Source organism: Mastigoproctus giganteus, chromosome 6 (genome assembly GCF_048544385.1).
Source record: "Mastigoproctus giganteus isolate SK-2022 chromosome 6, ASM4854438v1, whole genome shotgun sequence".
In the NCBI taxonomy this organism is placed as follows: domain Eukaryota; kingdom Metazoa; phylum Arthropoda; class Arachnida; order Uropygi; family Thelyphonidae; genus Mastigoproctus; species Mastigoproctus giganteus.
Window position 1 is genome coordinate 190,098,527 of NC_143580.1, and position 16,392 is coordinate 190,114,918.

General features: G+C 36.9%; 1 protein-coding gene across 1 annotated transcript in view; it reads right to left on the reverse strand.

The window, feature by feature from the left end:
• Positions 1-624: 624 nt before the first annotated feature.
• Positions 625-16,392, reverse strand: part of BBS8 (tetratricopeptide repeat protein 8) — a 284,023-nt gene continuing 268,255 nt past the window's right edge. Inside the window, exon 12 of the mRNA XM_090376638.1 lies at positions 625-741. Within this exon, the coding sequence (XP_090232764.1) occupies positions 625-741 (117 nt within the window). The remainder of the gene's footprint in view (positions 742-16,392) is intronic.

Below are 16,392 nucleotides of genomic sequence, written 5' to 3' on the forward strand. Positions count from 1 at the left end.
AATAGGTAAAAAATGAAGTGCCAGTGTACAATGGAATAATTATACAGCTGGATTACTGCTCATGCAACTTCCTATTATGTCATTTGTAGTTGGTTCATTGTTTAATGGCACAAGGGAATCACCCAGGGTCCTGAGCTGGATATCATCATTTTTCTCTTTCTTGGTGATTCCCTTCTACTTCTCTCTCTCAGGGTAACTCGGGAATTTTTTTTTTTTTTTTTGGCTGGTGCAGCATAAGCCTCAGGCTTCCTTGCACCATATAGCTAATAATAACAACAACAAGGGCTGCTAAGGCCATATTGTGCCTGAATTCTTTTGAGTAATAACTTGTTCAGATATGGGGTTAGTTCACAGGACTAAATTACGATTAAAATATGGTGTTGGTACAAACTTTTCCTCTGGCATGGCATGTAATATGTTGGTTACATTATACACATTAATGTGGACAGCAAACTTACAATACTTTATTTATAAATAATGAAAATAAATTACTGATTCCTTGTTGATTAATTTAAATACATGGCATTTGTGCAATTTCATTTCTCTCTAAAAAAATAAAATTTAACTAAACTGATATATACAATACTGTTAAATGGATTTTTTAGTGATTTATATTCTCTCCACTTAAAGGGTACAAAACAGTTTTTTTACTCGTCTTAGCAATTCTTTTGAATCTGTATGCTCTGGAAATGCTTCTAAAGCTTTATGCACAATAGAGTAACAGTTCTGAAGATCACCTACCTGTTAAAATAAATAAAACAAAGTTTTATACACTTTCTTGTCACAACTAAACAAGTACAGTCTGTTCAGTGATATTTTATGTGCATACATCATAGTCTTTGGTGGGGAGGGGTTAGAATCTTATTTGTTTACTAAAATTAATGAGAAACCACTGTATGTGATTCTCATGGAAGCCTGTAAATTTTATTTCATCTCTTGTCAAAGGGGGGGGGATTTCTTCAGGCATAAATATCAAAAATTCACAAAATCACAAATTCGTGATATTGAGCATACTCACTGAAGCACTTTGAGGTTTGGGATGCTTGACATTTTAACTCCCTCTGTTTTAGTGTCTAGGTCCTTGGCATTTGATTGTCAGGTAGCCTCAGACCCCCAGAGAATAACTGCAAAAACATCATCAACATATCTGTACCAGAATGTGATGCAGATATGTTGTTGATGTGCACCAAAATGTGATGAGGTGCTGCCACTCCAATACATTGATTCTCTGTTGACATACATTTCTTTTACTATGGAAATGGAGCTGCACAATGCCCTGCCATTTTTAGATATCTTGGCATGCTGCACAGGGTATGGCCAATTGGTTACCTCAGTGGATAGGAAGCCTATGTACTGTGGTCAGTTCACCAATTATAAATTGGCCCTTGCTTTGGGGCACTTGTATAGTGCAGAGAGAGAGTGCTGTTCCACTGAGCTTGGATGTATACTGACAACATAACTGGCAGAGAGGCTGAGTTATGCCTCAAAAGCTTCTTGTACATTTATTTTATTGTTTATTTGTTTCGTGTATATTATATTCTTACTGCTTTTAATTGCTATATATTTTTATTTTTTTTTTATATCCTTTATGCTTGTAACGGTTTTCTTTTATAGTTATTTTAATGCTTGTGTATTTTATTTTTAAACAAATTGTTTAATGTTCAGATTAGTGGTTGCAATATTCTTATCAATACGAGTATATCTGATGCCCAAAGTCTCTTCTACTGGGTGAGTCACGAAAAAGTAGCCCGCTTCTCCACGCTTGGAAGAAACAGCAGCCAATCAACATGTGACTAGCCACCTGCACAAATAAATCTTCCCCTCATAGAGTAGTAGCATGCATCACCCCTCAAGGTCAATCTCATTTGAAGAGTGTTTTGCCGGACGTAATCCAGTTTGTGTCTTGTGTACGAGTGTGTGTGTAAGGGTTTTCTGCATCATGACTTATTCAATTCCAGAAAGAGTTGCAATTGTTGAGGCATACATGTGTACAGGTTCATTTAAGGAAACAAGAAGAATTTTTGCAGAACAGTTGCCCACTGCTGGGATACCAGCAAAATGCTGTATACAGCAACTGATGATGTGGCGCGAAACAGGAAGTGTCCCCAATGTGAAAACGAACCGAGTCGCAGCTATTCGTACACCAACTGAGCCAGAGGTGTATTCAACTCTAGCAGTAAGCTAGAGAATCTTGTAATAACTGAGAGTAAAGTGGAGGAGAAATTGTTGAAGATAAACACAAGAAAGGCACCTGGGGTGGATGGGATCTATCCAGTTATATTAAAGGAGGCAGCAAAGGAAGTAAGCAAACCCTTAGCCATAATTATGAGAGCTTCCTTGGACTCAGGGGAGGTACCCATAGACTTGAGATGTGCAAATGTGACCCCAATTCAGAAAGGAGGATCAAAAGCTGACACAAGCAATTATAGACCTGTGAGTTTAACTTCTGTTCCAGGAAAATTAATGGAGGCACTAGTTAAAGAAGCACTGCAGGATCATTTAGACAAGACTTCAGTTATAGCTCGGACACAGCATGGTTTTGTTAAGGGGAAGTCTTGCCTGACCAATTTGATTGGATACTATGATGCAGTCACAAAGGAACTGGATGCAGGGAATAACTTTGATATTATATACTTGGATCTTAGAAAGGCTTTTGATACTGTTGCACATGGAAGACTGCTGCACAAATTGGAGCAGTGTAACATTGGAGGCAAATTGCTGCTGTGGGTAAAGGGGTGGCTGAGGGGGAGAAGACAGAGAGTGGTAATCAATGGACACTGCTCGTCGTGGACTAATGTTATTAGTGGAGTCCCTCAGGGCTCAGTGTTGGGTCCATTATTGTTTTCTGTATTCATAAATGATATTGATGATGGTATATCAAGCTTAATGTCGAAGTTTGCAGACGATACAAAGGTAGGCAGGGTTGTCGAGGACACTACTGACATTATGCTGCTGCAACAGGATCTGGAAAGGTTGAGCAGATGGGCTGAGAGGTGGCAAATGAAGTTTAACATTGACAAATGTAAAGTAATACACATGGGAAACAGCAACCCCAGAGCAACGTATCAACTCTGTGGTACTACACTGACAGTGGTAGAGAATGAAAGGGACCTGGGGGTGGTTGTGCAGGCAGATATGAAGTTCTCGGAGCAGTGCAGACGGGCTACAAGAGTAGCTCATGGTGTATTGTCAATGATATATAGGAATTTTTCTAGCAGGGATAAGGAGGTGATTATTCCCTTGTATAAGGCAATGGTCAGGCCACACCTAGAGTACTGTATACAGGCCTGGAGGCCTCATTTCAAGAAGGATGTAGAGCTGCTGGAACGAGTACAGAGAAGGGCAACAAGATTAGTGAATGGAACAAAGGGGTGCTCTTACGAAGAAAGGCTTAAGTTTTGCGAATTACAGTGTCTGGAGACTAGGCACCAGCGAGGTGATCTGATAGAGGTGTATAAAGCATTGAATGGTTTGAGCATGCTCAATGCTGATGGGATTCTTCCTCTAGCTCAGAATAATCACCTGAGAGGGCATAAATTCAAATTGAGGAAAGACAGATGTAGGATAGATGTGCGGAAATTTGCCTTTAGCCAGCGAGTGGTTGGTTGGTGGAACAGACTTCCATCCCTTGTCGTGGAAGTTGATAGCCTAAATAAGTTTAAGGCTCAGCTGGACAGGTATTTTGAACGAACAGAGGGGTGAAGTGGGAGTGGTTTTTTTTTTTTTTTTTTTTGGCTGATGCTGCATAAGCTTTTCTTGCATCAAATGCCTCTACTAATGCTAATGCTAAATACCCAATAAATTAGACGCAACGATCTCCAGAAGTCAACAGAGGAAGACCACAGAGGAAAACTTGGTAAATAGGGATGTCTTAGGGCAATTTAAAAAAATACAAAACTTAACCTGTATGTTTAGTAAAAGAAGATGAGTGAACTTGAGCTCCTGGTTAGATTGACTAATTCTGATAACGTAGAATTAACTAAAACATGGTATCACTGCAGCACAGGAGATGATGAATTGTGATAGACTGAGTACAGTGCATTCAGAGGAAACAGAGAGGAGTGAAGGGGTGGTAGGGTTATGCTGCTTGAAAGCAACAAGATGATTCCCAGAGTCCAGGCAAATGTTGAGTTTGTAATGCGAGATGAGTGGTGGTAAAAGAATGATGACAGTGGGTGTTTTACAGGTCAAATGATTCTGAAGAGTATGATAAAAATCTCTTTTAGGCAACTTGAGTGGGCTAGCAAGAGCATATGCACCAATTACAGGCAATTTACCAAATATGGAGGATGTGGAAAGGTCAGACGTGAAAAGAAGGATGCGGATCCCTGGAGCAATATGGCCATAGTTGCTAATACTCCTAAAAAAAACAAATAATAACAACTGTAGTGCGCAATATTCATGAGAGGATGAAATTAAGCCCTAGGAAGAGTACCCAGAAATTAGCCCAGCAAGTCAGTGTAAGTCAGACGTGTATGTGTACTTCACTCTCTAAATTTGAAGCCGTTTCGTGTAACGTGCATGCAAGAATTAAAAGAGACAGATAAAGTGAAACATGTAAATTATTGTAGGTGGCTCCTCAACAGTGTCGTTGATGGGATGCTTAATCCAGCTCAATATTTTATGTCAGATGAAGCCTGATTTCATTTATCTGGACACGTCAATTCTCAAAACGCAAGGTACTGGGCAACTGAAAATCCACACAAATTCCACGAAGAACTGCTTCATGACGAAAAAATTGGAGTATGGTGTGCCATATCAGTATGGCAGATAGTAGGGCCCCATCTTCTTTCAGACAACAGTTAATACAGACATGTAGCTTGCAATATCTGAAAGCTTTTAAGCACAATTAACCCCTGAAGAGCGGTAGTGGTACACATTTCAACAAAATGGGGCCACTTGCCATACGTCCCACAGAGTGCTGGTCCGAATTCATGAAGCCTTTCCAGACGGAAGAACTGTCAGCAAAGATTTATGGCCCCTACATTCCCCAGACCTGTCAATGTGATTTTTACCTTTGGGGCAACCTTAAGGGGAAAGTTTATGAGACAAACCTGCACACTCTTCAGTAATTACAGGAGTACATTTGTACTGCTATCACAGGCATCGATGGTACAGTTTGCAGAGAGTTTGCCAAAACATGCTGACACAGGCTCAGCACTTTGCGGCCCAAGGAGGTAATTTCCAACATCATCTTTAACGGCAGGTAATGTACTATACATTTACCCACTTGTGCATGCATTGTATTGTAGTTTCATTGACAGGGCTACTTTTTCTAGATTCACCCTGTATTATAGGTAGCATATTAGTATGGAATAAAAATATTGACCTGTCTGCGGTATATTGAAATGAGATTGATAAGGTGTACTCAAAGTTATTGTTTCATGAAAAAATTTTCTGTTTAAGACTTGAAGAGAAATGTTTCTTAAAATATTTGCACCTGTTTAGCTAAATTAATACTGTCCTGGAAAGCCACTTTCTTCAGTTAGTTGTGTAGCATCAGCAGACAGTAAATACTCCAAGAAATGATCTTTTGTCAACTTTGTCTATTATATTAATAATGAGGCTTTATTTCCTTATAATTAAGCAGAGGATCAAAATAGGGAGGACATAACTGAGTAGAGTCATATTCGTAAGCCTTGATATTTGTTTATCCTCATTCATTTATGCCCATTTCTAGTCTGCAGCTAGAATTGCTTGTCAGGAAATTTCAATGTTAAATGTTGGAAATTCTCTTAAATATTCTAAGGTATTTATTTCTTAGAAAGAGGGAAATATTTGATTTTAACTGTGTTATTAACTGTGGATATATAAAATTATATATAAAGTGATATATAAAATGATTGCTTCATCATTAAAAATCAATACATATATTAAATATGAAGTCACAAAGGAGGTCAGGCAAGCTAAGACAAAGAATGCAAAGATAAACAACAAAGATTGGCGTTTACTCATGTAAACAATAGCAGGAGGGGGATGAATCACATTGCTCCACTAGATATGAATGGTTAAACTGTTGATAAACCTGCTCAGGTTGCTGAATAGGTATTTTGCATCAACATTCACATATGAGGAATTTTTTAGGGATGCCAGATGTGTATCAAATTCTAACAGGAAGCTGAATGATTTCGTGATAAGTGAGAGACAGTTATATGGGAATCCTCCCGGGATTTTACATATAACTGTGTCTTCGTTGAAATTATTTAAACTATCAATTTCCACACATCTATTCACAATTTGAATTTATGTCCCCTCAAGTGCATAATCTGAGCAAGAGTAAGAATCCCATCAGCAGTGAGCTTGCTCAAACCATCTAAAGCCTTAAACACCTCAATCAGATCACCTTGCAGGTGCCAAGTCTCCAGATGCTGCAGTTTGCATTATTTAAGCCTCTCTTGGTAAGAGCACCCTTCTGCTACACTCACCAATCCCTTTGCCCTTCTCTGTACCCATTCAAGAAACTCTACATCCTTCCTAAAATAAGGCCGCCAGACCTGTATGCAGTACTCAGGTGTAGCCTGGCCATTGCCTTATACAAAGGAATAATCACCTCCTTATCCTCATTCGCAAAGTTCCTGTATATCATTTACAAAACCCCCTGAGCTGCTCTGACAGCCTGTCTGCACTGCTCTGAAAACTCCATATCTGACTGCACAATTACCCCAGATCTTTTTTCATTCTCCATTACCCTGAGTGTAGTACCACACAATTGGTATGTTACTCTGGAGGTTACTGCTACCCATATGAGTAATTTGCATTTGTCAATGTTAAATTTCAGTTGCCACCTCTCAGCCCATCTGGCCAACTTTTCTGGATCGTGTTGCAGCCACATACTGTCATTAAGAACCCTGCCAAACTTTGTGTCATCTGCAAACTTGGTCATTAAGCCTGCTATACCTTCATCAATATCACTGATAAATATAGAAAACAACAATGGTCCCAACACTGAACCATTTGAGGACTCCACTAATAACATTAGTCTGCAATGAGCAATATCCATTTATTACCAGTCTCTGTCTTCTCTCACTCAACCATCCTTTTAACCATAGCAGCAACTTTCCCTTAATGCCATACCGTTCCAATTTGTATAGCAGCCTTCTATGTGCAACAGTATCAAAAGCTTTCCTGAAATCCAAGTATATGATATCAAAATTATTTTTTTGCATCCAGTTCCTTTGTGAGACCACATCGTAGCATCCAATCAAATTGGTCAGGCAAGAATTCCCCTTAACAAACCCATGCTGTGTTTAAACTATAGCTGCAGTCTTGTCTAGATGATCCTGCATTACTTTCCCCAGAACAAAAGTTAAACTAACATGTCTATAATTTCTTGTGTCACCCTTTGATTCCCCTTTGTGAATTGGCGATACATTTCGATGGGATACACCTGAGGTGCCTTTCTTATGTTTAACTTCAACAATTTCTCCCCCACTTTCCTCTCAGTTATTACATCTTCTTGACACAAGTTTTCTACAAAATTATTGACCAGATATTGACTGGAACTTGTGGCTTGGACATACACACACACACACTAGAAAGGCTTTTGTGGATTTAGTGGATGACCGTTTTCTGCAGCAGCAGCATGTTCGGGAGACAACTAGAGGGAGTAATACTCTTGATCTGGTTATCAGTTGTGATTCTTCATGTATTAAAAATCTTCAGATAAAGGAACCACTATGTGGCAGTGATCACAGTGGGTTGATGTGGGATTTACTCAAAGAGATGACTACCATCATGGTTAAAGGGAAGGGTTTTTGCTTTCGTAAAGGTGACAACAGTTGTCTGAGACAGTTTTTAAATTCTATACAGTGGGACCAACTAATGATGTTACCAACAGCAAATTCCAAATGGGAAGCATTCAAAGAATTAATCTTGGGAGCTACTAGGCTTTTCATACCAACTAAGAAATATTGTTCAAGGTTTAGGCCTAAATGGATGTCAGATGATCTAATGAGACATATGGCAGATGCATGGGATACATATATATTAACAGGTGACAGTGAAGCCTATGATAGATATAAGCTGGTCTCTGTAATCAAGTCACAAAGGAGGTTAGGCAGGCAAAGGCAGATTATGAGAAATCTTTGGCAAAGGATGCAAAGAAAAACAGCACAGAGTTCTTTACTTACGTAAACTCTAGAAGGAAAGGGGTGAATCAGATTGGTCCACATCATATTGATGGTTCAACTGTTGATGAAACTGAATGAGTATTTTGCATCTACATTTACACATGAGCAGAATGCCAGAGGTGTATTAAACTCTGGCAGTGAGCTAAATGATTTTGTAATAACTCAGAGAAAAGTGGAGGAGAAATTGTTGAAGATAAACATAAGAAAGACACCTGGGGTGCATGGGATCTATCCTGTTATATTAAAGGAGGCAGCAAAGGAAGTAAGTAACCCATTAGCCATAATTATGAGAGCTTTCTTAGACACAGAGGAGGTACTCATGGACTGGAGATGTGCAAATGAGACCCTTATTCACAAAGGAGGATCAAATGGTGACAAGTAATTACAGACCTGTTAGTTTAACTTCTGTTTCAGGGAAATTAATGGAGGCACTGGTTAAAGAAGCAATGCTGAATCATCTAGACTGGAATGCAATTTGCATTCCAGTCTAGATGATTCAGTCTATGTAGACACAGTAATAGTTAAGACACAGCATGAGTTTGTTAAAGGGAGGTCTTGTCTGACCAATTTGATTATATACTATGATGTGGTCACAAAGGAACTGGATGCAGCCTTCCTTAACTTTGATATCATATATTTGGATCTTAGAAAGGCTTTTGATACTGTTGCACAAATTGGAGCAGTGTGGCATTGGAGGCAAATTGCTGCTTTGGATAAAGGGTTGGTTGGGTGGGAGAAGACAGAGAGTGGTAATCAATGGACACTGCTCATCGTGGACTAATGTTATTAGTGGAGTCCCCAAATGGTTCGGTGTTGGGTTCATTGCTGTTTTTTTATATTTATTAATGATATTGATGATGGTATATCAGTCTTAATGTCTAAGTTTGCAGATGATACAAAGGTTGGCAGGGTTGTTAATGACAGTATGCTATTGCAACAGGATCTAGAAAAGTTGAGCAGATGGGCTGAAACGTGGCAACTGAAGTTTATGGGTAGCAGTAACCCCAGCATAATGTATCAATTGTGTGGTAATACACTTAAAGTGGTGGAGAATGAAAAGGACCTGGGAGTAATTGTGCAGTCAGATATGAAGTTTTCTGAGCAGTGCAGATGGTCTGAAAGAGTAGCCGAAGGTGTCTTGTCAATGATATACAGTAATGTTTCTAGCAGGGAAAAGGTGATTATCCACTTTCATAAGGCAATGGTCAGGCCACATCTTGAGTACTGTATACAGGTCTGGAGGTCTCATTTTAGGAAGGATGTAGAGCTGCTGGAACGAGTATAGAGAAGAGCATCAAGATTAGTGAATGGAACAAAGAGTTGCTCTTACGAAGAAAGCCTTAAATTTGGTAAATTACAGTGTCTTGTGACTGGGCACCTGCAAGGCGATCTGATTGAAGTGTATACGGCAGTGAATGGTTTGAGCATGCTCAATGCTGATGGGATTCTTCCTCTTGCTCAGATTAATCGCCTGAGGAGACATAAATTCAAATTGAGGAAAGACAACTGTAGAATAGATGTGTGGAAGTTTGTCTTTAGCCAGTGGATAGTTGATTGCTGGAACAGGCTTCCATCTTTTGTTGTGGAAGTTGAGCTTAAATAAATTTAAGGCTGAACTAGACAAACATTTGGAGTGACTGGAAGGGTGAAATGGGAAATTTTTTTTGACTGATGCTGCTTTCTTGCATCATATTGCCTCTCTACTACTGCTAATGCTAAATTCCGTATGTGTGAATGTAGATTCAAAATACTCATTCAGTTTCTCAGCTACCTGAGCAGGATCATCAACAGTCGAACATCGATATCAACTGGGCCAATCTGATTCATCCCCTTCCTTCTAAAGTTTACATAAGCAATTGATTACAGACTAGTTTATATCTACCATAGGCTTGTGTGTTGCCTGACAATTTATATGCATTCCATGCAGTGGCGTAGCTACCCTTTTTCGGGCCCGGAGGCAAAGAACACGTTTGGGACCCTACTTAATTAATGAAAATTGCAAAAACATTAGTAAAAAATATAAACACAAGAAGATTAAAAAAAAATTGAAACCATCATAACTCCTCCTCTGCCTCTGTAGATACTAATAAATATATAAATATAATGAATACATTTTTGAAGGTACTGTATAAATGATATATTGAATTTATATCAAACCCTATTTTTTATTATTGTAAAACAAAATCCAATAGCTTTAATTACAGATTAAGATCAACAGAAATATATACAAAATGATCAGTGAAAAAAATTTACTGTTTATCTACGAAGTAAATAAAGCTAACTAGGTAGAAAGCAATCTTTATTCACATTAACAAAAATTCAAGCCTTAAGTAAATGAATAATATCTATAAACAATAAGATTTGAATTAAAATATGCATGAACATAAAACCTCAGTAACAATAATAAATATATACACGACATGTGTTACATGCAGATATAAATGACAAAAAAAAAAAAAAAAAAAAACATAATAAAATATACAGAAATGTAAATAAACACCGCAGGAAAAAAATACACATACACACATAACAGTTTCGGAGTAATTTTAAAACAAATCATTGTAATAAGTAACCAACTGTATATGTTAAATCTAGTCTATATACACAAAAAAAGTTTTATAACAAATATTTTAAACTTTAATGAAAATTTTGTCTCCTAGTGTTTTTACTCGAAAAAATATCTATAATTTCATTGAAATCGATAGAATTCGCTACACCATTTTCTATGCTTAAGACGGACAAATCGCTAAGTCAACCTTGGCCTATTGTGTTCCTTATATATGTTTTAATTTGTTTTAATTTTGAAAAACTCCTTTCAGCACCAGCCACAGTAACCGGCAAAGTCAAGAATATAAAACATGTCGTTATAACGTCTGTAACAAATGCAGATAACAACATGTTTTTAATTAAAATAAGGTTGCACAAGTCCCGAATTGAATTAATTTTTGAAATTTCTTGTCCTAAAGATGATCTTAAATTTAATAGCTGCTGTGGAAAGTCATCAGAAATATCTTTATTGCATCAATTTTGAAATAAGTGTGTTTTTGGTTGCAAAATTTTAAAACTATCTACAACATTTTTTGTATTAAGAAATCTGGATTTTAATTGATGTATCACAATGTCTATTGTTGCATAGTATATATCAACTTTAAACCGTCTTTCAGAATCTTGAAGTCGTTCGGCTTGAGCTAAATCTTAAAACATTTTTTTAACTTTCCTATTGTGTTTGTTACTAAAATTTAAATTTATTCCCCAAGATCTTGCTAAAGAAAACGCAAAACTTTTACTTTCTTCATAATTATCTCTTAGCAAAACCATAGAATTTAAAGATGTCTCTAAATAACACATTGCCTGACCGAGATCTAGATTTTTTTGTTGCAGTAACTTTGAAGTTAAATTAATTGATTCCAATATTTCGTAATTTAATACCAAAAGAAAACAAATTCTAACGTTTCCATTTTTTTTTTTTTTTGCAAGCCAATTGCCTAGTATATTTTCGTCTTTTTTTTTTAGACACTAATATTATTTTTGCTAACGTTTTTAGGACATCTGTAAATCTATAGCGCAAAGCTAGTAAACAGTCAAACCTTAATGACCAATGCGTTGGACACAATTTCTTTAGAGTAATTGCTGATATAGCACTAGTGCTATCATTTGCATCTACATTCTCTTTCTAATTCAATAGATCCCATCGTACAATACTATCCACAAAAAATGAGTAAATATTTTCAGTTATGTCATAAAATAAAAGACAAGCCAGCTACTTTTTTTCAGAGCATCATTAATTACTAAGTTTAAGTTATGTGCCGTGCAATGAACATTAGGCATTTGGAACTTTTTGTAATATTCTTGATTGCACATCGCTATATGCCCCACTCATTGTTGCGGCACCATCATATTCCTTGACCTCGGCAGTTCTGTAAATCTAGCCCTTTGGATTCTATACAGTAAATAATGTCACTTTCAATTTTGCTAGCTAATTGATCTTTCATACCATAAAATTCCAAAAATCGCTCATTTATAATATCATTTTCAGTTTTTACAGTAACATAACGAAACATTTGATTCATCTGATCAGTTTTTGTGACATCCAGGGTAGTGTCCATGATTACAGAGAAAAATGGCACAGACTTTATTCCATCAATAATAACATTTTTGACTTTCTCAGATAAAAGACAAATAATTTAATTTTGAATAGTTGGATTCAAATATGCTGACTGGTAATTATGTTTTGAAATTAATTCCTTTAATATGGGGTCATAGTTTGATAGATGCTCAATTATAGACAAAAAAATTCCACTTTTTATATTTTTATCATTCAGAATTTCTCGGTGACCTCTGAATGCCATGCTGCAACTGCTTAATACTAACGTAACATGAATAATGCATTTCAAAACTTGTCTCCAGAAATTTTTTTCTTTAGTTATACTGGTTACTAAATCAGCATCAATTGTTTTATTTGTGTGCCAAAGATCGTATGTTATACAAGCAGAAATGTGAACAGAGGAAGCTTTGTGTCTTTCAATTTTATTACATAAATTTTTCCAGTCAGATATGCCATTTATCCAAGATTTTTTAAAATCTGCATTAGAGCGATCCCCAAATAACCAACATGGTTCACAATACACAAAATCTGATTTTGGAGAATAACATAGCCATGTAACTTGTACTTTAAGACCAGCTTTTGTTGTTTTACTATAATAAAATTCAGAAAATGACCTCGACCTATTATTTTGTACCATAATCAGAAAGGGACCTTTAGGTTGGCATCGACCTGAAGCTATTATCATACGTTTGTCTACATCAGAAATATTTTCTGAAAAATTTGCACGGTCTGTTGGATACTGTTGCGAAATAACTGAGGGATCTAATCTTGAACCTTCGTAAACAAATGAGTTTCTTTCTTGACTTATTGCTTCATTTTCCATAACTTGATGGTCTTGATCGTCATTTGTTCTTGCCAGATCCAATGAAGCAGAACGATCTTCACTCAATTCAGCTGGTACATTACATGGATTGGTTTGCGGTTGTCACTGGAAAAAATTATCTATCTTCTGCATTTTGTTTAATTTTTCGGTGGGTTCCCTTACTTCTTTTCGTTTTTCTGCACCGCTAAGGTATTTATATACATGGCCAGACATCTGCAATTTATGGAGTAAAGTAAAAAAAGAACGATAACTGTAAAAGCATGCACGTTTTACCATAAAAGTTTCAGCTGTATTATTTTATTTTTAACACTAAGAATAAAACACTTTATTGAAAATTCGGTACCCCCCCCCCCCCGAAAACTTAAACACCCCTTTAATAAACACCCCTTTAATAAAAAAAATAATTAAATTTTTGTTCTATAAATAAAAATGATTTAACAACCCCCCCCCCCCCCCATTTAAAAAAAAAACACTACTGTAAAATTTTTACGATCGCCCAGTATCTCCCGGGGGAAGGGCTTACTGAAAATTCAAATAAATAAAATAGATATTGTTATTTTTGATACACATATAGTGTTACAGTGAAACTAGGGTAAATAATTACTATTTCAATAATTATATTAATACCTACATGGTGTATCAAATTACATTGACCAAGTGATATTTAAATTATAGGGAAACAAAAATGAACATTAGATTTTTTAAGAAGGTATGTGAAACTTCACGCGTAAATTGATTAAAATGGCCGGTTGCACCAATATAACTTAAATTTTAAGTGTTCCTTAAATTGGCAATATCGTATCGAAACGAAATGGCAAATGAGTTATTGAGTGTTGAGTCAAAATTTTGATGTGCAGTTTTTTAAGTCTAGCTTAAAATTTAAGTCTCATTGGTGCAACTAAGCATAAAAATAATAACTTACCCTGTTAAGTGTGAGTTGTTTCAAAAACAGCTTCAAAAGGGTGAATAATAATAATTGAAATCATATAAGATAAGATTCAATAGCGTCACTAAAGCCTATTTGGTTTAAAGTGCAGCGTAGCTTGGTATAGGGTGTAAATTTGACGGCTTGTGATTAGTGCAGACAGGAGACAGATGCAGACTGTCCTAATGTTTATATTTATGTTAACCATTGTTGACACTGATCAATCTGACTTACGTCATTCGCTTACTGCACATGATTTATGGTTATGACATATTGGTTTTCTTTCCTGAATACGAGTATCTGTTTACGTTCGCCCCTAAGCTCTAATTTTTAACCCTAACTTGAAAGTTGTCCCCATCCCAAAAAAAACTAATAATCTCTATAATTTCTACTCAATTTACAAAATTGAAACTTTCAATATACATAAACAGAAGTACAGGCTGGCCTCGATTAACGCGATTAATTCGTCCCGAGAGCGCATCGCGTAAAAAGGAAACGCATTAATCGAATATAATAATCAATAGGAAAAATTATAATTGGTCCTTGACCTTCTGGAATGTCTATAAAGAATTTTAAAAATACTTTTTAAATAACTTTTTAACTGTATACAATGTAAAATATAATGAAACTAATTATGGAATTAAATGTTTATTGCATAAAATAGCGGTTCTGAAACTGCGCCGCGGAACATTTTATATTTTCGAGGGAAACACAGCGATACTCAACAGCTGTCGATCACCGCGCAAACTATTAGCTGGAGGTAGTTCACAGTTTCACATTTCTTATTAAGTTGTTTGGACCTAAACGGGACTAGTGGTAGTAGTGGCATGTGATGCAAGAAAGCAAGTGTATGAGCTTATGCAGCATCAGCCAAAAAAATCACACCATTCCCTCCAAATGCCTCTCCACTTCCTCCTTAAATTTATTCAACATATCAACTTCCACGATAGATGGAAGATTGTTCCATCAATTAACAACAACGCGCTGGCTAAAGGCACATCTATTCTACATCTGTCCTTTCTTAATTTGAATTTATGCCCCCTTAGGTTCGTAATCTAAACAAGTGGAAGGATCCCATCAGAATTCAGCGTGCTCCACCCATTAAAGGCTTTATACACCTCAATCAGATCACCGCGCAGGTGCCTAGTCTCCAGCCACTGCAATTTGCAGAACTTAAGCCTCTCTTGGTAAGAGGATCCCTTTATTCCCCTCACCAATCTTGTTGCCCTTCTCTGTACACTCTCAAGTAAATCTACATCCTTCCTAAAATGAGGCCTCCAGACCTGCATGCAGTACTCAAGGCGTGGCCTGACCATTGCCTTATACAGAGGGACAACCACCTCCTTTTCCCTGCTAGCAAAATTCCTATATATCATTGATAAAACCCCATGACCTGCCCTGGCAGCCTGTCTGCATTGCTCAGAAAACTTCATATCTGAGCACAATTACTCCCAGGTCTTTTTAATTTTCTACCACCTTAAGTGTAGTACCACACAGTTGGTACGTTTCTCTGGGGTTACTTCTACCTATACGCAGTACTTTGCATTTGTCAAGGTTAAACTTCAGTTGCCCACTTCTTAGCCCATCTGCCCAAATTATCTAGATTCTGTTGCAGTAGCACATTGCCATTACTGTCATTAACAACCCTGCCAACCTTTGTATCATCTGCAAACTTCGACATTAAGTCTGATATACCTTCATCAATATCATTGAAAAATAAACAAAACAACAGTGGACCCAACACCAAACCCTGTGGGACACCACTAATATTAGTCCATGAAGAGCAGCATCCATTGATTACTACCCTCTGTCTTCTCCCACTTAACCATCCTTTTATCCATTGTAGCAACTTACTCTTAATACCTTTCTGCTCCAATTTGTAACATAGTCTTCCATGCGCAACAGTGTCAAAAGCTTTCCTAAAATATCCAAATATATGATATCAAAATTATTTTTTGCATCCAGTTCCTTTGAAACCACATCATAATATCCTATCAAGATGTTCCCTTAACAAACCCATGCTGTGTCTGAATTATTGCTGCAGTCTTGTCTAGATGATCCTGCAATTCATCTTTAACCAGTGACTCCATTATTTTACCTGGAACAGAAGTTAAACTAATTGGTCTGTATTTAATCATGTCACCCTTCAATCCCCCTTTGTGAATTGGGGATACATTTGCACATCTCCAGTCTGTGGGAACCTCCCCTGAGTCCAAGGATGCTCTCATAATTATGGCTAAGGGTTCGCTTAGTTGCTTTGCTGCCTCCTTTAATATAACTGGATAGATCCCATCCACCCCAGGTGCTTTTCTTATGTTTAACTTCAACAATTTCTCCTCCACTTTGCTTTCAGTTATTACAAAATCATTTAGTGTCCCACTACAATTTGATAACCTTCTGCCATTTTCAA